This window comes from Uloborus diversus, chromosome 5, assembly GCF_026930045.1.
Source record: "Uloborus diversus isolate 005 chromosome 5, Udiv.v.3.1, whole genome shotgun sequence".
Taxonomy (NCBI): Eukaryota; Metazoa; Arthropoda; class Arachnida; order Araneae; family Uloboridae; genus Uloborus; species Uloborus diversus.
The window spans coordinates 160,592,663-160,617,216 of NC_072735.1; the positions used below are offsets into that span (position 1 = coordinate 160,592,663).

General features: G+C 32.2%; 1 protein-coding gene across 1 annotated transcript; it reads right to left on the reverse strand.

Moving 5' to 3' along the window:
- Positions 1–52: 52 nt before the first annotated feature.
- On the reverse strand, positions 53–19,279 carry LOC129223224 (cyclic AMP-dependent transcription factor ATF-2-like). Its single transcript, XM_054857789.1, has 6 exons — positions 19,118–19,279; positions 15,376–15,554; positions 13,754–13,819; positions 4,543–4,639; positions 4,088–4,208; positions 53–542 (listed from the first exon to the last, which is right to left on the reverse strand). Exons 1-6 carry the CDS (start codon positions 19,277–19,279, stop codon positions 367–369), a joined length of 801 nt encoding a protein of 266 aa, XP_054713764.1. The 3' UTR covers positions 53–366.
- Positions 19,280–24,554: the final 5,275 nt, after the last annotated feature.

Genomic DNA, 24,554 nt, shown 5'->3' on the forward strand with positions numbered 1-24,554 from the left:
CCATAAACAGGATAATTCATTATGTATTTCAGGATTATTTTAATTTCTTTCACTCTCAAACCTATATACAGAAACGCATCATTACACCAAAATCATCATGTAGCCTCATTTCTTTTCCACATTCAAACAAAGCTAATTTTTTTTGTTTACATTTGAAAAGGTAAAAAAGGCACATTCATTCCTCTTTTTAAAACTATCAGGTATACATTAAAGAAAAAGTCATATCCACCCTCATAATCAAAAATAAAAAATACTGTACAAAATGCAATGAAAAATTCACCATGGTGACTCATTTTTAAAATGTGTCAACACAATTTTTGAGATATGCGTTAAACAGATGCATTGAAATGAATTATTTCCCCACTACTACCGTTCTCGATAGGACGCCTCACTGGCATCGGAAGTGAAAGATGCGTCACTGCTGCTTTGTACCGAATTTACGTCCATCTCCATGAATTCTACATTTAATGGTGAAATGACGGAGTTGTTTGGCACCCTCTGTACATCCTCTGGGACAGATGTGATGATGCGGATGGTAGTAACTGTTTTGGAGATAAAAAGAGCAAAATATTACTGAAACAAAATAAAAGCGTGAAAATTATTTACTTTTCTAAAAATGATTCACATAAAACAACCCTTTTCCTACACTTAAGAATTTAGTGCTATTGTATTCATTTATTGGTGGGAAGTGGGATTATAGTTGTTATTGGATGTAACTATATTGGAAGAAAAGTTTGATTAAATCTTTCTTAAATTGTTTAAAGCAGGGCCTAGTTGGAAACTAGGGCCCCAGCTCGAAGTAGTATAAATTTTATAGTTCTATGGAGGAAAGGAGCCTGGCAAACCAAACAGACAAGGGGCCTGCCTTGGCTCTCAGCAGCCCAGCTACCTGTCAAATTTAGTTAATTCTCATTAATATAGACTTTATTAAACTGGATTTTGCTCGATCCAGACAGCCATTTAGATGTACATTGTGTGCACATTTAAATGGTGATATGTTCACTGTTCAAAATAATTCTTCACCTGCAATTTATTGTAGGAAATGCAAAATTAATTTATGAACATAGAATTAACTGATTTTAATTAATGATTTTATTTTTAAAAAAATCACTTGATTTAAAACAGTTTCAATAATTTGGATGACCTGGAACCCCTATTAGTCAGGAATAGTGAGGTTCTACTGTATTAACTGTTCAGTATCAATAGTTGACAATTTCATCTGGATGATACCTTTCTACAGCTGAGAAGAGTATATTTTCTGTTGCATACACCTGTTTTAAAATAATGTATCCATCTGTATTTTAGATTATAAAAGAAGAATATCTCACCTCAGCCTTCAAAAAATGGTAGGGGTAAATATTTCATTAGTTTTGCTTAATAGCCCGAAGAAATTTGTGTTCTTAAAATAACTTAATCTAAAAAATGTAGATGAATGAACAGGACAAATAAAATCTAGTTTTATTTGTTCATTAATAAAAATTAAAAAGTACAGTGAAATTCATACTCAAAATAAAAAAAAAGCTACAAATCAAGGGGAATATATATAGTAAAAAAATATAACTATAGTTAAATATTTATGAAAATGAGACGACACATTATTTGTTAAGCACAAAAGTGTTTTAACAGAAATGTCAATGCATACTTATTGACAGGGTTTGATAAATTCTGGACGCCACATTGTCTGGGCCACTTAACAAAAAATGTCTTGGAGACTGGTCAGACTTTTTATAACAAGAATCTTTTAGGAGGCATGATAAACTAAATTTTCGTAAAACTCCAAGAAATAGTTCATATGGCGTCAAACATTTTTTCTTGGCTTCTATGATTTAACAGTTTAACAAATAATTTTGTCCATCTCTGCTAAAAAGATATCCATCCAGCATGTATTGATAAAGAAATCAAACAAGTTCATTTTCAAAAGTGATTGACTATTCCCAACACATTTTCCTTAGTTGGTGTTTTTAAAGGCAAGTGTTAATGTTTGTAGATCATATTTTAAGCAACATATATGCAATTTTTCAGATTTCCAAAAGATTTAATGGTTTTGGGACTTATTGACTTATTACCATTCCAAATTTTACCGCTAACATTTGCCATAAAATTGAGAGCAAATAGGGCAAAATATAGTTTTAAATACAAGAAGCTTTTTTACAGTAGCAAAATATTTAAATAAACACTAATTTTTTCCAATAAACTAAAATGGAATATAGAATTTCAAAAAAAAAAAAAAAAAAATTGAACGTAATAACAAAACAGTAAATGAATTTCATCAAGTAAAAGACTAAATATTTTGTTTTATTTTGAATGCCATGATATCAAAATATTGCAGCCTGATCCCAGTTAGAATTAAATGAGTTCAGGTAACACACTGACAAGTACCTAAGTCAAGATTGCATACCATATGGGGTAAAAACGAAATATTTTTATATAATCACCCAAAAATATTAGGTATTTGCACTTCTCTTTCTTTTTCCTTTTTAACTCTACAGTTTAGAGAGTTGGATGATGATGGAACAATTTGAAATATTATATTTTAGGCTATCTTACAATTTGAAAAAGCCATATTCCTATACTGCCGGGCTAAGCACAAAAGTTGTATCTGCATTTGAGTTCAAAAGAAGAAATTACCGTTTAAAGTTGTGTGCCTCCATGTATTCGATTCAGATGCAAGTTAATTGTTTTTTGTTTTTTTTAACAATTCCCATCGACAGATGTCCATAAAATATTGTATTTAGGTGAAATATGTGACAAAGAACCACCTGGTGACTGTAACTCAATTTTGACAAAAAGAATAGATACGACTTTTGTGCTTAGCATGTCAGTATAGTGAGTATGGATTTACCGTAGGAGGGAGCGGCTCCTAAAAAAGTGAGGCCCCAAATAGGGTGAATGTACTAAATTTTAGTAGTTATTATCAACATTTTGGTGCATACTATTGGATCTGCTTAGAGAACAAATCAGAGTTGGCCGGATTGGCCCCAATGGTTTTTTTTTTTTTTTTTTTGAAAAAACCCTTTTAAAAAAACCCCATTATTTAGCCCACTTTTGGGTTTTAAAAATTTTCTGAGAAGTTTTTAAAAAAATAATTAATTTAAATACTTTTACACTTTAAACTTCTTTTTTATTTGGTCTTTACCACAGACAATGGACATAAAAAATGAACTTCTTTCTTTAACTGGTCAATAAATAACTCAAATTATCTTGACTAAGTCCTGTCACATCTTATTTTCTCAATATTTGTAGATTGTACAGAGTAAACTACTGTAGCTAAAAGGCTTTCATATGAATTATATTCCGCAAACCAACACCTCACAAATTTCGTATAAATAAGGTATATTTTTTTAGAAATTAACAGGTTTACAAACGGTCAGACAGAAAACAGAATAGGATAGTACAGTATTTTCATTATCTTTAGAAAAAGTTTAATGTTAGTTACTCTGTACACAGAAATAGAAAAACAGGCATTATAAAATTCAAAGAAAAGTCTTGATTAAGCTGGAATTTAGTAAACACGGAAAACAAATTGAACTACTTGATTTAAACTATGAGGTTCTACAGTAGTTTTGCATAACAAAATGAAATACAATAAAGTAAAATGCAAAAGAAAAAAAAAATTAAAAATGAACAATTGGTTTTATCATTCGAGAAGTAACTTTGCCTTAACTGTTGGTAATCATGGAAACTAAAAAATCTGAAACTTCAGCATTCTTGGGTTTCGTCGTCTTTTATACTTTTCTTCAGATAACGCTGAATTTTAACTAGTTTTCCAGCTTTTTTTTACCCTAAGACAATTTTTGCCCTTTGTCTATATACTTAGGCTACAATATGTTAGATGTAGCCCACATTTTCCCTAAAAAAAGACAAAAAAAAAAAAAAAAAAAAAAAAACCACATTTCATTTAAAAAACCCAGCTTTAGTTGTTTTTTTTTTTTTTGGTTTTATTAAAAAAAAAACCTGAGCCCATGGGCTTTTTCAAAAACCCGGGTTTTTGCCAACCCTGGAACAAATAAAGAAAAATTTAGAAAAATATTAGAATTAATAATTTCAGTACATATGAATGATAAAGTCAAGCAGAAAAGAGACTTACAATTATCTCTATCAGCCTCATAACCAGAAGCTTTCTGTTGGAGTGTTACAGGACAATCTTTGTGAGCCAAAAGCATAGTTTTTAAGTGAGCAACTTCATTTCTCAGTGTTGTAACTTCATGCTAAAAGAGATAATACAAAAATATACTCATGATTAACTTGATATGAGAGAAAACATTATGTTATGTTGCTGAAAAACAGCAAAATATATTGCTGGTTGAAAACAAACTTCACAAATATACTTCCATAAAAAACATGCATATCTATTATACATGAATGAACATGCATCTATTCTCACATATAGTTAATTAAAAAAAAGTTGAAAAATATTTTCAAGAGTTATATTTAAAATGCTTTATTCAGGTTGTTCCTTTTATTAACGGATTTTTAAAAACCAATAGAGATTAAAAAGAATCAAGTGTTTTTTAAAGATTAAGATATTAAAGTATATATTACCTGTAACTGAGTATTAGTACGAGCAAGTTCATCAGCTTTTTTTTCCAGATTGGTAATCCACTGTTTTCGTTTCTCTCGACACCTGATTGCAGCAGCCCTGCATCAAGAATTATATTATGAAAATATATGTATGAGATTTGTAATAAATTTAACATCAACTTTACTCACCCTATCTTTGGAATAATGAAAGGAGGAATTGGCTAAAAAAAATTTCTTAAATCATATTTGTGCAATGAATAATGCATTTTTAACAAGGACTCGAGTAAATATATTTAAGAAAATAGTTTCTAAATACTTGAATTAAAAAAAAAAAAAATATTTGTTTACAAGTGTTTACAGTAAAACCTCTGGGGCAGATACGAGTGAGACAAGCATTTTTTGTCCTTAGAACAGGGGAATCTGCAGGATGAAGGTTTTATAATCGTTTTAACTTATTTTATTTATTTCTTACTCTTAACATTAAATATCGTTACATTTTACACTTAAACTGCAGTACTTTTTGATTTAGTAGTTTTCAAATATAGTATCAGCGCTATTTTATTAGGATTTTTTAAAATACAGTAAACTCCCGACTATCTGCAGAATAGGAAGGCATGGAAAATGCGGACAAGCGAATTTGAGGATAATCCACAAAGTAGGTAAAAATGATGCTAGTGTACGCACGCACATAGTGCTTAAAAAGATCGATAACACTTGCAGAAATTTTAACTACAGCTTAAACTATAGCAGTGTATGTGACAGCTAGAAAAGGATCGCTCATTATTGCAAACGGATTACAGACATCCTTGAGCAGGCCCGGACTGGCCGTAGACTTGACCGGGACTTTTCCCGGTGCGCCCTCTTGAAAGGCGCCCTTCTGTTCTTTTCTTATTTTCCAAAACAATGTTTTACCAAAATGGAAATAAATTATGTGAAACCAAAAAGTGATTTTGCATGAGAGTATTTTCACATGCAAAAGCAATGTTCTTATTTATAAAACGTTCCCTTTTATTACTCTCATAAAGGCAATTAATCCTCTCTCCTTTCGTAAACGGTCTGCTCCCAGGGCATCGTTTGTGGCTTATCTTTTGCTCAATACGAGAATGGTTTGATTTATTGACTGTACTAAGTTGCTGTGAAAGAGCGTATAGCATGACTCCATAAAAAACATGCATATCTATTATACATGAATGAACATGCATCTATTCTCACATATAGTTAATTAAAAAAAAGTTTGCTGTTCTGCTAACGACCATAAGTGCAATAGAAGCAAGTAAGAAGACAAATAATGTTAATTTTTGAAATCTGCTCATTAAAAATAGTGTAATGTCTAAATAAGCCGCATAAAAGCAATATTTTTGTGAATGGATGAACACGATGACAGATGTCGCATTTTTTGTCGCTTCACAAGAAAAAAAAACTATTAGGACAGGACTGTACAGTGATTCCTAGATTTTTCGAGTCAAGGCGCCCTTTTTGGAACTAAGATTTTCGCATGGCGCTCTTCCCAAAATAAAAATATGACTTGTAACTGACACTCAAAAAATAAATACGAGTCGTGTATCTGCATTGAATAGCTCTTATTTATCCTGCAGGGGCTCTGTAAAATATAAAAAAAGGTTTTAACAAATAAGTCTAAATCAGTTGCGAAAAAATAGTTAATTTTCGATGTGATCCTAGGAGTACTGCAGGGCTCCCCAGAGCACATTTGGGGAATTACTGGACTAAACCAATAAAGATGCCGAATACTTTTAAAGATTAAAGATTTTTCGATTTTAAACTAAATTTTGTCAATAAAAATTATAACAAAAGTTCAAAATCTTTGCCGTTGGGAAGCTTTGTGTTCAAAATATATTCCAGTTTTTTTAACTGGATTAATTCTTTCACTGTCTTTTTCGCTAGAGGTGTGCACAAAGAAAGGGGGTCATGGCATAGCCTTCGGCATTGAAATTGTTAGGGGTTAACTTAAGATTTTTTAAATCTCATTTTGGGGGTCACGTTCTTGGGTGGCGGGGGGGGGGGGGGGGGGCTGTGCAGCAGTTGGAGGAGGTTCGTCATTCCCCAGGCGGTGGGGTGTTGTCGCTCTTATCTAAAAAAAAAGCTACAATACTACCTTAAAAATATTAATATTTGAATTCCTGCATAAAATCATTATATTATTACATTTTATTCTGCCTGTATATCATTTTCGGAATATTTTCATTTGTGTTTTCCCTCAGGAGAAGCTCGATACCGCCCTCCCTCGCTATCCTGCTGACTTGTGAAGATTATTATTAATAAACTTTGCATCAATGAAACAATACAATTCATTATTTCGAAGTTTGAGTTTGAAGAAGGAATGTATAACGATGCTGTTAATAAGTAAAACGCAAAGCTATTACTAGTTGACGTCACGAAGGGGGGTGGGGTTGTCCGCCTAGGGTTTAACTGTCTGAGGGGTGATACCCAAAGTGGAATTGCAAGTTTTTGAAAAAAAAAAAAATGAAGCTGAAATGCATTTTTAAGACTTCTAATTTGAAAATTTTACAAGGAGTGGGATCGCCCGGACCCCAATATTTCTCACCCCACTCCATGGAATCAATACATACTACTATACTCAGAATTAGGTTCATATTGTCAATACCTAGATCTAGTAGTGACCTCTTATAACAAAAAACTGAAAACCCATTATCTTTCCCTGTGTGTGAGATACGTTTAAAGTAATTACGGGGCCAACAATTTCACAGACTCCCTTATTTTTTTGATCTCTCGATGCACACATGCGTCTAGGGCAAGTTACATAAAAAGCATTCATAGTTTTTATTTGTCTTTTGTACATTATCCCACATAAAAGTTTTGCTTTTCAAAAATACAGTTGTTTCTAAAAATTGTGAAATTTTCATGTTTACATAGAACTGGATTTTTTTTTTTTTTTTTGCGTTTAGAGGGAGAGGGGGGGGGGGGGGTGACACATCACTAATTACCGCTCCGAGTGTCACCCATGCTAGGTACGCCACTGGTATCACAAATATTAATAAGAGTCAAGAAAGGTGGTATTAGAAATGTAATGTGAAAAATATCGAAGTAACCCTATTCGTTTCCTATCTGCAGTTAGTTTTTCACACATCAGGATAGTACAAAGCCTAAAAAATAGAGAGCACTTTTTTTCACAGAATAAAAGCTAAAGATTCTAACCATTAAAGCATTTTATGAGGGTCTTTCGAAGCATTCTTGTACTGTACAAGAGCTTTTGACTAACTATCTTATGGTAAGTAGAAAAAAAGGGAGCATAAATGTAGACCACACACTTGTTTTATGGCTTTAAATGTCACCTTTTAAGATGCTTTTTACGGATCAGGATCTGCGATGCTTGGGAATTTGTAGCAACGGATTTCTACTGGACAAAGGAGGACAACTATCATAAATTGTATCCAGTTAGATGACAGAGACAGAGGTCCGATTGCTATTACTTACATGAATCGAAGAGTCATTTGGATCAGATTTTAGCATTAGTGAACAAGTAATTTTGAAGCGGCAGAAAAATTGGATACATTAAGTCAAGGATCTTTTCAACAGTAGGTTACTCGTTTCAGTTTTCATTTTCATTTTATTGCGAAAATATTTTCCTTCGTGTATAATCTTAAGTTATAGAATTACGATCTATGATTCATAATTAACTGTAACATGATCTATGAGCTGCGAAACGACAACTAAATGATATTGCAAAATATTCGACAATACATATAGTTAAGAAAACAACGTACTTAGATAAGTTGAAAGATAAAATTTAAGTGTCTTGTGTTATCAATTGAAAACTATTATTTTAAAAAGTAAAAAAGATTAAGATCAAGCCTGTCCATGAACTATTTTTTTCATTCTCCCTATCTTAAAAAAAAAATTGGTTTATTTTATGACGGCTCTTTCTAGGTCGGGTCAGTTTTCAAAAACAAAATTTTACACTCAAAAAGTTTTCGAAACTTTTAAGTCAACAATGCCATGAAAATGAATAGAAACGTTTAAAATAATCGTTGCTATATATATATATATATATATATATATATATATATATATATATATATATATATATATATAAATATATATATACATATATATATATACATATATATATATATATATATATATATATATATATATATATATTATATATATGTATATATATTAGGGTGGTTCTTATTTATATGGGAAAATTTTTTTTTCGGAATTCAACAAGTGACGCCCCCTAAGTTTTGTGACACTATAATAAAAAGTAACGTGTGCAAAATTTGAACTCGATCGGTCAATAATAACACGTGCCCCTAGGCCGTTGAACTTTAACACTTTTGATAATTTTCTCACAAATCTTCTCACACTCTTTTACTTCAGACCCAGTACATCGTTTCTCTTAGGTTTGCGAAATATTTTTACAGTGAGGTAGCACTAAAATTAATCTTTTTAATTACTTTTTTTCATCTAAAGATTTTACGTTGAATAAGAATGAAATAATGCTTTAGAAACTTTCCTGAATCGTATGCTTTTCTCAATGTATCTCGATAGTGTGTATTTTTTTCCGATAGGCTTGGACGGTCTGTAAAATAAATTGCTTCGTGGCTTATATTTCGTAAATTAGTTGTGAAATTCTTCGATTAATATTGTGCTCCTCTTTCAGTTGTATCATTTACAATTCCCTTTAAATAGCTTCCTTCATTTTGCCTGAATCAGGATCAAATAGGAAAAAATCTTTTAGTATTTGTAACTTATCAAACAGTTTTACTGACTCGTAGATGATTCTATAAAGAGGAAGATCTTTACTAAGAAAGTATTCCAAATCATCTACTGTTATCTGAAATTTGTTAAACAGTCATCAGACACGTGTTCCTTATCACAAGAATTTTTTGGACTAGTCTTTTCCTATCTTCAAAGTTAATTCCTTCATCCAATACGGACGAAGCTACTAGTTTATCCCCTAAATACCATAAGTGATTTATGAATTTTCCAATCACTGCTTCTGCTGCATGTTTGTCGCCATTTTGTACGCTGCTAGTTTTTCAGATATATTATATTATTCAAAGGAGCCTCGATTGGGTTGCTGCGAAAAACCGTATCTTCATGCAGCATTTAATTGTAAAACAGCTTTGTAAAACAGCATTGAAGGACTTTCTTTTCATGTAAGGTCAATTTAAATGGTTTTCTAAATATAAAATTTTTCAAACAAAAATTCCTTTTGCCACCCATGTGGCTCAGAGATAAGATCCAGGTTGCCGAAAACATATCCCTGCAGGAGGAGATTCACCAGGAAATATTATTACAAGTTACGAGAATTCTCTGTAATCTTTCTCGATTCCGCTTTTTACGAACAATAATATGTCATCAACTTCGTCATTTAGAATTTAAGTGGTATGTGTACTTGATTGAAATGTTATAAGTTCTGAATGATGGCGATCTTTCCACAAAATTTTGAAGTGCTTAAATAATTGAAAATCTGATCTAGAACTAAGAAAGGCAAGAACTTCTTTAAGGGCACACTCTGCAGTACGATTTCAAGTGCATGATGATGGCAATCCAAATGTAATGTATCACCGTTCAGTTTTTGCTCTAAAAAATTGCATGCACAATTTATACGGTTGGTATTGCAAGTCATTGTATCAAACACTACAACTAGAACAGTTAGCCATAAAGAGCTATCATCTAAGATATCATATACAACTGAAGAAATATCTAAGGAATTCCGAGTAGCTGTTCAATATTAGGACCTGAAGCTATCACGGTAATCCTGTCGGCGTTCTTTTTCCAGTTACATCTGGATGTAGCTTTGTATCCCAGTGAATAACTACAAAATCTAAATTTAAATTCATGAAATTTAATTTTACCTCTCGAAGATTTTCTTTTGCTTTCTTAAGGAATGTACGATTGATCACTAGGTCATTTGGATTTAAATTTACTGCATCTACATAGACCGCATATAAATGAACAACATCTTTATCCCTAATATGTCATTTGTCTAACTGATGAAAGGCGAGCAGATATCAATAGTTGTCAAGCTTTTTTGCATTGTGGTAGACCAGCCGTAGAAAACAAAAGTTCAACAGGTTAGAATAGATACCCATTTCGGTTTCTAAATCTTATGACTCGCAAGAATTTGATAATAATAAAGGACTATGTACTGAAGTAGAAGAAAATTAGTTTAAAGTATAGATTTCTACATTGTTCCGATCTGGATTTTATTTTAAATTTATATTTTAGCTATGGAAAATACAGTATATTTTTATGTTAGGAGTAATAGAAGATTTTTTGAAATTTATATTTTAAAAATTAAAAATTGCATAAGCATTTAGGTATGTTTATAACTAAAGAACAGCGAATTAAAATATAATTGCAATTACTTATATTTATAGCATTGAAATCTTGCGATTCTACTTGTCACACCTATTACATACACAGGGAATTTCGTAAATCAACACCCCCAAAGCCTGGAGAAGGCAATTTGTTGTTGTCAAAGATCGTTCATTAATGGCCTAGGCCGTTCATTAATGGCGTATAGAATCCTTTGTGTCCATCTTGATGGGAAGAAACGTTCCCCTGCCGCTTGGTTGGAACAAGCGCAGAAGAGAGGTACGCTCAACCCAAGGCCATTGGTGTACATTTTATTCTCTGTAACATGCTAAATTTTACAGAATGAAAGTGAGAGAATGATCGGTCTGGAAGTAGCAGCACCTATTGAGGTTCAAAATTACTTTAAATATAAAACGGTAGAATATTTTTTACATAAAAATGAGAAAATCCACAATTTTTTCTTCGAATCTCAAAGAAGGAGGCCCTAGGGGCACGTGTTAATATTTATGAATTGGTTTAAAATTTTGCAAGGATCATTTATTTGTACAATGGAACAAATTGAGGGGGCGTCGCGTAAAATATCTGCAACTTCAAAAATAAGGACCACCCTTATATATATATATATATATATATATATACTTAAAAAAGTACAACACTTTGGACAGCGAGAATTTCTGAAACGAATTTTCAGAAATTAGATCCTGATCTAAGAATTTGGAGGAAAAAATATCATCACGAAAAACCCTCCTGTTTTCTTATACTGTGGAACAAAAACTTGTAACTTTAATTTTACTTCGAAAAAAAATAAGGAATTCTTAAATGAAAAATGGAGGCAAGAGGAAAATTGGACATGGTCAAGAAATTTATTTGTTCTTCTTTTAAACTGAAATCTTTGTGTTTTCTCGCAAAAGTTTTATTAATTAATTAATCAAATTCATTTATTCCTTATAATCGTCACAAACAATAATAGTAATTTTAAATGTATATCCATACATAGAAAAATGATTCCTCAAATAATTTAATTTCGAGCATTTCCCACTAGTTTCAGTGTTATCAAAAATGATACTATTTATTACGTACTGCAAAGACGCAATCAGGTTCACTGGATGAGTTAGAATTCGATTGGTTGTATTTTCTTGTAACTTTCCCCCAAGATATTTGCTATGACATGATCATGTTACTAATAAATGAATAAATAAATAAATATAGGATTTGAAAAAAAAAATCAAACTTTAAAAATAGACTTGAAAGACTCTAGATATTACTTATGTTTTATTTATAAAAAAATATGTATTGCAAACATTAAGAGCACCATGCAGAGATGCAAAGATTTTTAACAATCCAATGAAAAAAATTTACAAATGAAATGATATTTTTAATTCATTCTTTTTGAGTTTTGAACTTTAGCACAATAAATAAAGTGGAAAAAATATTTTAAAACAATCTTTGAAAACAGACAACAGTTTGAAACGTCATGTATATCTCTTTCTAATTTTAAATTGCAGAAGCATTTTGTCGAAAATGACAAACTAGTATGTGCAGGGACAAAAATAAAATAAAACCTGGGCATGAATATCAATCGCATGGAGAAAAACCTCGTCAGCTTAAGGAATCGACAAATTCGTGTAACAAAATGACAGCATCATGTTTTAAAACAGCAGCAGATACCAGTGAAAAAAATTCAAACGACAACACACAAAAAAAAAAAAAGTATCAAAAAAAATCTTCCGAAAGTGAATTTTCGGAAGAAGTGTCTGTTGAGAAACATTTCGCAAAACTTCTCATTCTTCGAAACTAGAAATTATTCCCCCCCCCAACCGCAGCCCGAAGTTATTCAAATTTTCAGGGGGTATTTTGGTGGTCTTTCCTCTCTTTTTTAAGGGGAGAGCCTCTTTCTAGGGGGTAATCATTAATATTTAAGGGGATGTGCCAACACTCTTTGGGGGGAGGGGGAGGTCTCTCCTACTATTTTTGAACTTGCAAAAAAATATGACTTCTTGTTTGGACATTTTCTGCAACAAAAAAGGGCTTCATTTGCTTCTCAATGATTTTTTATCCTTATAAAAAGTCCGCACTAAATCTTAATTTCTCAGATATTATGGAGGCTCAGTTGGCGCCCTTCAACTCAGCTTTACCGCGCCCTGTCGACCACCCAGTCCGGCCCTGTCCTTGAGCAAATCGTACAAGAGATGAATGCCTCACTGTGGAGGAATTAAAAACTGCCCATATAAGAGGGGTGTCTGGTTATGAGGGGTTTTACTGTACATACAAATATGTACAGACTCCCCCTAAATTATAAGATGTATGACAAGCACATTCATTGCACATTAAATACTACAACTATGGTTGAACATGGTACAGAATATTTTTAGAACCTCATTTGTCCATGCTTGGAGAATAGTTCCCTTTGTAGGAAGATTTGTATTTCATTGATTAATAAGCTATTTTTATGGTTTTGTCAACATTTTCATTTGGGGGTTTAGCTTTTCATAACTTCTTAATTCTAGTAAAGATTTTCGTTTTTGTTGGGATCACCAAATTTATTTTATTAATGATAATCAACCCTAAACTAAAATGAAAAAGAACTCTTAGCTAAATGTAGATAGATCTTGCAAACTTCTATTCAATTCTATTTTCATTTTAATCTTGGTCTTTCTACCTACTAATAACAGTAATTTTATATTGATGCCTTGGCTACAGGTAAAACAACTATAAACAGTTAATAAGAAATGTAATTTTATGCACATAGTGAGTTTAAGTATTTTGATTCAAATGTGTAATGCAAAATAAAATTATGTAACTGGTACATTAAAAAAAAAGTCGACTTTTTAAATATTTTCACTGAGTAACACTTAATATTGCGGTAAATAAAAAATAATATGTTTAGAATATAAATTAAAGAAAAAATAAATATAACGCTTACCTGTTTCTTTCAAGAGATTTCTTTCGTTTCTCGTCTGGATCACTATTAACATCTCTACGTTTGCGTCTGAAATGAAAATCATATGTAAAGTACAAATATAACTTGAAAAATTGATGCATATGCAGGTGTTAAAACTCAAAATGTGAAACATTTACTTTTAGAGATTCTAAAAGATAATCTAATAAGCAACATCAATTTTCAGACTACTTTTACTTCTGGTAAAAATTTAAGAATTTTGATTCTTTACATTATAAAAAATCGACACTGAAACAAGTAGCTACAAAATTGTTTTTGAAAAACTATTTTTTATTAATTAAAAGAAAACATTAACTGAGGCCTAACCGAACAATAAATTGAACAGAACTTGCCTCAATGCATGAAACAACAAAAAGTACTAAAACATTTAAAAACTATTCAATCAATGTAATTATGAAATGTCTGTAAAAAGTAATCAAACGAAATTTGTGACTAATATCAAAAAATCTTGTTATGAAGAACTCTGGCGAGAGAAAAAAAAAGGAATCTCTAGTTTTTACCCATGAAGAGCTGAATTCCCTAATTGAAATTTAATGAAAGAAGAAAATATTACACAATAAAGGAGTTTAAAAAAAAAGAAATGGAGAATTCTACTGTATCCTAAAGCTAGATTGTATACCAGACTGGTAAATTTTAAATTAAATTTCGGCATTTCACTTTTTAAAAACAATTTATTGAACTGAAACTTAGTTAATTGTCTACAAACAATACACTTTTTTTATCCCACTACTTTGTTTTCATATGGTTCTTTTTATTCAGGTTTATCATATTTGCTGTTTAATATGAACATATCTAAATAAAAACCACATTCTTAAAAATTATGATATTTTAGAAACTAAAAAGGAACCTTAAACAAGAAAAGTATGAGATAACACTGAAGTAACCCAAATGTGGGGAACCTTTTTTTTTATATAGCCGCAATCGACAAAAATGTCTATTAAAAATGCATTTTGAGTCAATGGTATTTTCAATACTAGTATTATCTGTTCAAATCAATGGTCTTTTCATGTGTCTAGGCTTTTCAATTTCTTCCAGAAATTATGTCCCAATTTTGATTTTTGATAAAATGAGAAGACATGCTTGCTGCTACAGCTTTACAATCAAACAAAAATATTTTCATTTTAATCTTTTTATATGTATTTAATCTTTTAAGTGTGTTTATACTTATATTTTATAATTTATATTTGTACACTACACTTCCAAAACTCAAGTGGGCGACATCAAATTATAAAATGGGTTACTCGATGACTTGTAATTCGTCCAGTGGTTGAGGACTGTCCTCATCATAAGATTTTTATGAATCTGCAGCATTGCACTAATAATTACATTCTTCAACATAGCACATTCATATTTCAGTCAAGAAAATTTGGTCTTTTTAAAAATTATATGGTAAAAGATAAAAATGACTTTCATGCTCATTTAAAAAATGAAATACATGTGTGATGTTAAAATTCCTCAAATAGTCATAACTAAGATTAAAGAAGGCTCTTTAGCGTACATAAGACATTTTTCCAATAACGCATCTCATACAAACTAGTTTTTTGAAAATTCCCCTAAAATTCTTTTTGAATACAATATACACATACCCATGTTCACCCGGTCTTGGTGATGGCTGAGGAGATGAAGGAGGAGACAGGTTCAAACCAAATCCATCTAACGAGTCTGTATAGTCATGAATTTGATGCCTTTGTTGAGATTTTACTTTCGAAGTGTCTTTCTTAGATGCAGGTGACTTTTGATTCATTTCAATGATCTCTTTCAGTTTCTAAAATTAATGAAGAAGTAATCATAAATTAATAATTGTACTCCATTTAAAAATTACATAATGATAAGAGTAAAAAGAATTAACATTTTTCCATCTGATTATATAGATTTCAATGGATGCTTAGCACCATTGTCAACAAAATTTTACATACTGTAGCGTATAAGTTGAAAAATTTATTAGAAAAATGATGTTTAAAGTTCGGGAGTCGACTTATACGCCGGGGCAGAATTTCCGAAAGTTTTCACCGATTTTTTCGATTTTAGTCCATCCTTTTTAAGCAGATGCTAAAGAAGTAAATACTTAAACATTTTGTTATGATTTTACATGATCTGTGAAATGAAGCATAAATAATTACAGTAATCAGTCGACTACGTGAAAAGTACGGGGATCACCGTATTTGCGAAATTTCCCAATAGTCGTGAATTATTTCTCATTTTTAAAAAAAATATAATATGGCTACAGCATACAATTTTAGTGATATAAAATCTAAATAAAAGCAAGAAGTAAAAAAAATGCAATAGCAAAATCGAACTCTTTACAAAAATCTGGATTATTAAGTGAACATTTTTGATGCAAAAGAATGAAAATTGGACGTTTTTTGACATAAAAATGTTTATTACATTTTATTTTCCTCCTTTTTATAACGTTTAAAGTCAAAATTAGCGGCAAAACGCTCCCGTGTTTTTCAAAAGTAGGGACTCTACTTAAACATGGGTTTTCGACCCCCCCCCCCCGATAATATATACCTGAAAGTAGGGGGTCGACTTATACGCGTATATACAGTAAATGTTTTTTAAAAGTACAGTAGAACCTTGTCTTAGGCGGAGTTTAGATACCACAAAAATGCTGTGTAAATCAAAATTGCATAAATTAATATGTTAAAATCAGGATTAGGTTCTAGATATGAGAAAAATATTCCATTATAGTGATAGATAAATGTGTGACAAACTGAATGTGTAATTATTTTAATTCATACGTACAACACACATAAAGAAAACATTAATAAACCCACTGTTTATAAAAATAGACGGTTATTAGTCTGTTTGCAGTCATTAATTAGTTTTAGCTACATTTCTTTGTAGGGCATTAATGCATTTCTCACGTATTTCCATAATGGGATCTTCTTTTACTATCAAATCAAAAAGAGCATTTCACATTATATCCGAATAAAACAAGGGTCTACTGTATTTTAACTCCATACTGCAACGCTTTTTTTTGTTCATTTAGGCACAGAGAAATATCAGACTGAAAATAAGAAGCTTAAAATGAACTTTGCCTTTTTTAACATAGTCCACGGATTATACGCAGGAAAACACAGTACACCTCTAGTTTCCTTTTTCAATTCACATAAAATATTTTAGCTAATAAAAGTAGTCACTTTTTTTTTTCATCATCATTTTTACCTGTAATTATTTGGAAAAAAAAAATGCAAAACAATATGCATAAACAATTATAAACCAAACTGAAAACTTCAATAAAAAAATAAAAAGCACCTACTTAAGTGAAAGATTTTGAAACCTTTACTATGAGATTTTGCATAATACCTAGACAAAAAAATTTGTACAAGAACCAGCAGTTCTTATACACACTCTTAAAACTCAGCATATATGAGACCATTGCTGTGCTAAATTAGCAACTTTGCTAGGTTATAGAAATTAATGTAGTTCTGAGAAGAACTCGAAAGAAAAAAAGTACTACAAATATTTCTCATGGCCACTATGTTTACCTACTTCATAAGAAAATTGTTTTTGTTTATAAAGAGCACGAGAAATTTTCAAATTTTCTAAAATTAATCTAACCATTTAAACAATCAACAACTGACATTTTGGTGATATGTTGATTGTTTAATTAACTAGTTAATAGTCAACAAGTCTAAGAACAAATTAATTTTGTTTTTACAGATATTTATTTTTTCTAATTTTGAATGTTTGGGTAAAAACAATTATTTTTCAATGGATTTTAGATTAAGAAGCTAGAATTTTGCCAAGTTCATTAACACTAATGTCATTCATATATACTGGTATATTGCTAGGATGTCTTTCATGGCATTATAATACTTCATGATTTTTTTCCTTTTTTTTGAAGAGCGAAACATACTTAAACAATGAAGAACATAATGGTCAATATGTATAAGATTTTCATCAAAAGATGCGTTGAATGATGCTGCTTTAAATCTGCAAATGTCTTTTGATCAGGGTTTATGAAGGTTTAAATTTCCCTACAGAGCCTAATATTAAATTTGTTGAATTGTTCAAAATTACAAAAGCAGCCTTAAACAGAGGGGCTCATTATAAACAAAACAAAAGACTAAACACATGAAAAACTAGTATGTTGTGGCCATCACGAAACTTTCTTCTATATTTTTCTTTTCTTTTTTTTTTTTTTTTTCTGATCCCTCCCCATGCTTGACGAGGAAGCAATATTCCCAACAAAAACAAAATTACACATGCAAAAACTTGACGACTATCCCAATGTCTGAATTATTGCAAAAGCAAAGCAAAGAGCAAAAATTGAAAGTTATTTTAAAAGCCTTGCTTGAATTAATTACAAATATTTTATTTGTTAACAAACATAAGATGGCAACAGTTAAAAATTTTAAATCATTGAGATAATATTTCCTATCATTTCCATACAATTAAAATCACGAGAAATACGCAGACGACAATCTATAACGATTTATCTTTCTTATTGTTGCATTAATAAAAATATTTTTATTCGCAAAAAAAAAAAAAAAAAAAAAAATCAACACCTCTTGGAGCGATCGGCGTCAAAATTGAACCAAAGCCTGTTTACATATAGATTCACATATATTCCAAATTTCAACCAGAACGTAGCATTACTTCTTGAGATAGGGCACTCAAAATGGAAAAAAAGAACGATTGATTGCGCTACCCCCTTTTTAGCTGTTGACACAAAAATAAAATCAGTTCTTATACCCACTAAGGGCTACTTGCCGATAAATTTTTCTTTCATTCCGTTCATTATTTCTTGAGATACAGCAGTCACAATTGACGACAAAAAACGTTCTATAGCTCAACCCCCGTTTGAGTTATTGACACCAAAATTGAATCAGCACCTGTTCCTGTTAATACCAACATATGTACCAAATTTTGTTTGATTCCGCCAGTTACTTCCCGAGGAATAGCAAGCACGCGTAACTCGAAAAACGTCCTATTGCTCCACCCCCCTTGGAGGAATTCGCGCCAAAAACTAATGGGCACAAGTTCACATAGGGGCACATATGTGTACTAAATTTCGTTCGATTTCATGCGGTAGTTTTTGTTGTAGAGCGGCCACAAAAAACTGGTCACACACAGACGTGACACACATACACACACACATACACACACACACACACAGACAGACAGACATTTTCCAAAAATGGTCGAAATGGACTCAGCACACCTCAAAACGTTCGAATCCGTCAAAATTCGAAATTCGAAAATTTGCACGAATCCAATACTTTCTTCTATATATTAGATATAGAAGAAAGTAAAAATGAAAGGGTTACAACATGAGTACATATGTTTGTAAAATATAAATTTGCGAATGATCAACAGTACCATTTTAGTTACAGATGATGTTGTAGAATTAACTTGTTGCACTTGTTGAGCTGGAGCAATTAGCTGTGCTTTTTGAGTACTTGTTGTAGCAGTGGAAGCCATCATGGGTATCTGAACAGGCATAGTTTGACCATCCGGTAGTCGAATGATGAGTTGCACCATAGGAGTAACACAAACAGACTGAAAAAAGGAAACTTCATTTCGATTTTGAATCATGAAACTTTGGTACATGACTTTGCTTTCTTTGTTCTTTAGGACTTTAACAAGAGAGATGACATTTAACCCCTTTACTTCCAATATGACACCTATCGTCAGGGTTCGAGCAAAAGTCACTAAGTCCAAAACTCCAGTATTTTGACAGTCAATTCAAACTTTTGAATGGTTAAATGAAAAATAGCAAAAACCCTTTCACCCCCTCCTCCTTTCCCCAAGTCTTACAGTAAGTTTATTCATGTAACTTTTAAACCTTATGACTGGTTTACATCATGCAATAACTTTTAAGTCGAATTCATTGTAGTGATTTTCTTTTTTTTTTTTTGTGGACTTATAACAACTTTTGCCAGAACGTGGATGATATGTTGCACGGAATAGAAAATATAATAAGCAATGGGTTGATAATATCAATGAGATTATTTTTTTATACTTGTGTGCGTGTGTGTGTGTATGTTTTTCCTCCTTTCCCAGATAACCTAATGATTACAGCAAGAAGTACTACATTACAAATAGAGATAGATTGGTTGGTTGGTTCTATTAGTTTTAATGATGCAAGAGCCTGAATAGTCAGGCTCTTGCATAGAATACTGCGTCAAACGATAGCTTTGAAGATATAAGAGAGTGGGGAAAAAAAACAAAAGTGAAAAATTACTTGAACTGTAAAAGGCACAAACTTCTGGAATTTAGAAGAAAATGTTCAAAAGAAACAAGAACAAAGTTTTGAATTTTGAAAAAGATGCCAAAATAATCAAATGTTGATGAATTTTGAAAAACAAAAAACATATATACAACAAAACAAAGAGCAGACAAAAAACAATAACACAGGGACAAAGACTAAATTAAAGACAAAAAGCAAATCTCCTGAAGGAAGAGGAACAATTGGGGATGAGGAGTGTCCCCCAAAAGCTCCTTCAAAGATGGATGAAACTGATAAAAAATTTGAAACGAATACGATTGAAAATTGAACAATTGCAAAGGATATGCAACACTGTCTGATTTACATTGCATATGTTGCATATTGGAGTTGGTTTTTGAGAAAAAAGGTGTTCATGTGTGAATCTGGTATGACCAATACGAAGCTGAGAAATTATAAATGATAGACATCGGTAAACGATATTTATCCGCGTTCTCATTCCTAATGTAATGTAATATAAAATTAACTTTATTCAAATTAGATTAACTTCTCAACTCTTTCGGCACGTGTAAAGTTTCAGTTTTAGGTTGGCATCCTTTGATGCCCAATCATATGCAAATGAGGCAAGTATAAATAGTGAACGATTCCAATCGTTCTCTCTCTCTTCTTTTGTGTTCGTCAGCCTCTTGTGAGTTAGGTCCGATAGGTGTTGGGGAGTTGCGAACTCCGCCTCCACTTATGGCCAGGGTTTATTCTTATGAATTTATTTTTGTTAGTTTATTTATTTTAGTTACTATGGACCAATAAATTTTTGGTGAGATTTTAACAAGTTTCCAATGTTTATTTCTTCACATTAACATTTGATTCTGCACCTTCCACTGTGTGGTATTATCTCTGCTTGTATAAGCATGTAACATTGTTGACTGACTTACGAAATTTAGCCCTTCGGCTTTTCGTTTAAACATCGTAAGTTATCATAAGGGTTATGGGCCCAGCCCTACCCAATTGTATCATAATAATTACGTGTTCAGTATCATAAGTTACAGAAATGTATTAAGATGTTTTCGAATTGTCAGCAGAGTAGAGTATTAGACTTCGTGTTTTTGTGATGAAATGGAATGTTGTAACTGACTTGTCTTTTTGCTGAATCGGTAGATGACAAGTGTTTGGAAATCTTTTCAAATTGTTTTCCCCGCATCGGCGTTGAATGAAAACTGTGAAAATAGAAGTTTTTCTTTTACTTTTTGGAAATTTGTATCGAATCTTTAAGCCATGTGTAGTATAAACTTTTCTCAGACGTTTCGTTTGCATTTTATGGGGGGATATAGTTGGTTTGGTGTTAGGCAGAATAGTGGCTGCTAAATTCAGCGGAAGACCTGGACTTGTTCCAGGGGGGAAGCTGTAACAGTTGCACTATTTAGGTTTTTTTTTTCGGGGATATTTTGAGATTTTGTTGGTTGTTTTTTTGAAATTAGGTTTTTTTATTTTTTTTTGGCGTTTTTCGTGTTCTTATCAATCATGGCATCCCAGAGTGTTCCTATCGAAAAATTAAGGTCTGACAACTATGTGAGTTGGTCATCGGATATTAAATTTGTCCTAATGGAACGAGGTCTGTGGAAGATAGTAAATGGCATTGAAAAAGAACCTTTTTCTAATGATGAAAAAAAGGCTACTGAGCAAGAGATTCGTAATTTTCAAAATCGACAAGATGTGGCCCTATCCATAATTTATTTAAATTTGGAGAAAAATTTCAAAAAGATAATCGAAAATCAGGTCAACGCGGCTGATGCCTGGAAGACTTTGAAAGATCACTTCTTTCCTGACAATCGTTGTCAGCATATGACATTGTTTTCAGAGTTATCCCAATGTCGTATAAAAGAGGAAGAGTCGATAAATCTTTTCGCTGCCCGTACTCGGCAAATTTTTGAAAGAATTAAGGCTATAGACGCGAATTTCTCTGAAAATTATTTGATTTTTCAAATTTTGCGTCATTTGCCCTCAGAATTTGACAATATTTGTCAAGTTATTCTTAGAACTACTGCACAGGAATTCACATTTAATAAAGTAGTCAGCGAACTTATTGCCAAGGAATCGCGAATTCGACTAAAAGATGAGGATGATAAAATTATCGGCAGGGCTAACTTTGTAAAGAAACCGGGTAATTTTGACAAGAAAGGAGTAAAAGGGAAACTAATTTGTTTTAACTGTAATAAACCCGGTCATAAGTGGAAGGTGTGTCAAAATAAGAGGCTTGACAAGGACCTCGAGCAACGAAACAGAAAGTCAAGATCACCAATCCGGAATAAGAGGAAGGCGAACAAGAAAACTGCAAGGTGCAGTTCCCCATCAGTGGAAAAGGAAGCATGTGAGTACCAGAACTTTTTCATTTCCGAAGTACATCTAAATGAAGTATCAGAAGACCCAAATGAATTTATTTTAGACACTGGTTCCACCCATCATTTTGTCAACATTCGTAGTGCTTTTGAGGACTTTAAACCATTGCGAAACAAAGAAATGGCTGTAGCCGTTAGAAATGAAACTTTCCCCATTTTGGGGATGGGAACTGTGAAATTAAAGTTTGATGATACTATCATTGTTTTAAAAGATGTAATGTACTCTCCTAATCTGCGTCAAAATTTGTTATCGGGTACTAAATTCGATAAGGGGGGTGCTAAGTTTGAAGGGGGAAACGGCTCCGTGGCGATATCTGGCCGAAATGGATTTATATTTAGAGCAATTTTAAGAAATGGGATTTATTTTGTAAAACCTCAAATTTTGTATAATAAATCGTATAAAGAAAGTATAAAACCAAATAAAAGTAATGATCATTTCGAAAATGAGAAAATTGAATGCTCTAATGTAGAAAAATTAGAATTGTGGCATAGAAGGCTGGCACATATTAACACCGATAGTATCAGAAAGAGCGGTGAATTTGAGTGTGTCCATGGCCTGCCTAAATTCAAAAACGTAAAAATAGATTGTAAAAATTGTAAAATTGGTAAATTTAAACGTGTTTCATTTAAACCAATAGGTAAAATACGGTCTAAATGTCCCCTTGAATTACTTCATGCTGATGTGTGGGGTCCGTGTAATATTAAGGGAAATAAGGGGGAACGTTTTTATTTATCAATTATTGATGATTTTTCACGTAAATCTGCTTTGTATCCAATTAGTGAAAAGAGCAAAGTACCAGAAATTTTCATAAGGCACATAAAGCGTGCTGAAAGATTTTTAAATCTTAAAGTAAAAGCTGTTAGAACTGACAACGGGGGAGAATTCGTAAATAAAGTTTTTGACAATTATTGTTTGGATAACGATATAAAACATGAGTTAACCAATATTTTCATTCCAGAGATGAACGGTTTGGCCGAAGTGTACAATCGCTCAGCCGCTAATGCTGCAACAGTATCATTGGAAGAAAGCGGGCTAAGTAAAAGATTTTGGCCGGATGCTATGCTTTATTTCAATTATACTTGGAATAGGATTTGTCACTCAGGACAAACTAAAACACCTTTTGAGTTATATGGTGGACGTAAGCCAAGTGCTAGGCACGTCAAACCTTTCGGTGTTTTGTGTTATCTTGGAACACCCCGTCAGCAAAGACATAAACTTGATGTTAAAGCCAAAAAAGGTATATTTTTGGGCTATGCATTTAACACTAAGGGTTTTCGTATCTGGATTCCCGAAAGCGGAAAAATTTTTGAAAGTATAAATGTAAATTTTAATGAAAATGTTTATTACAAAGAAGCTTTTAAAAATATATCAGAGAGTGATTCTAGTGGAGCTGTGCTGGGTCCCTGTCTCAAATGGTCAAATATTCAATCAGATTCTGAAAATTCAGAAAATGAATCGAATTCTGAATCGGATAACGGAAGTGAAAGCCCGAGTACGCCGTCTAAATTCTTATCTTCTGATGAGAGTGAAAGCGAGACGAGCGGGGATGAATCAGATTCGAATTCTGACTTGAGTGAAAATGGGGAAAACCCATAGGCGGATTTAAGCCGAAATATTTGGGGGTGCAACAATAACAGGGATATGGGGGGGGGGGGTATTCCCGAACTAACAAGGCAGTGACGAAATCAGAAAATAATTTTAGGGCGGGACACACTTTTAAATCTAAAAAACGGGATGTAAACCATATTTAGTAAGATTAGGGGATGGGCAATTCTTAACATTTCAAACTGCAGAAAAAGTCTTAAACGAAAGTTGATATAGGAAGCAATATGTGATTCCAGCTACTGGTTTGGAATGGGTTTGACGTCCCAGAAAAAATTTGAAATATTACGAGTAGTTTTGAAAACGCAGTTTTACAGTTCCTGGTGATATTTTAGGGGCAGGAAAGGTACGTGTGGCTCCAAGGCTATTTTTAGAAATTTTAGTCTTATAAATGTGATTATAGTCCATATTTATAGTTTGGGTTAGGAATGAGACTCACAGACTGTCTCCAATCGATTTTTTTGAAAAGCAGATAGAAATACGTCCCGCACGCTACCTCTTGTAACTTTTCATAATTGAAATTTCAAAAATACCACGGAGGACAATTTTTGATGCTGTTACCGGACGGGGTGTTCTGGAGCTCGCTCCGGGAAA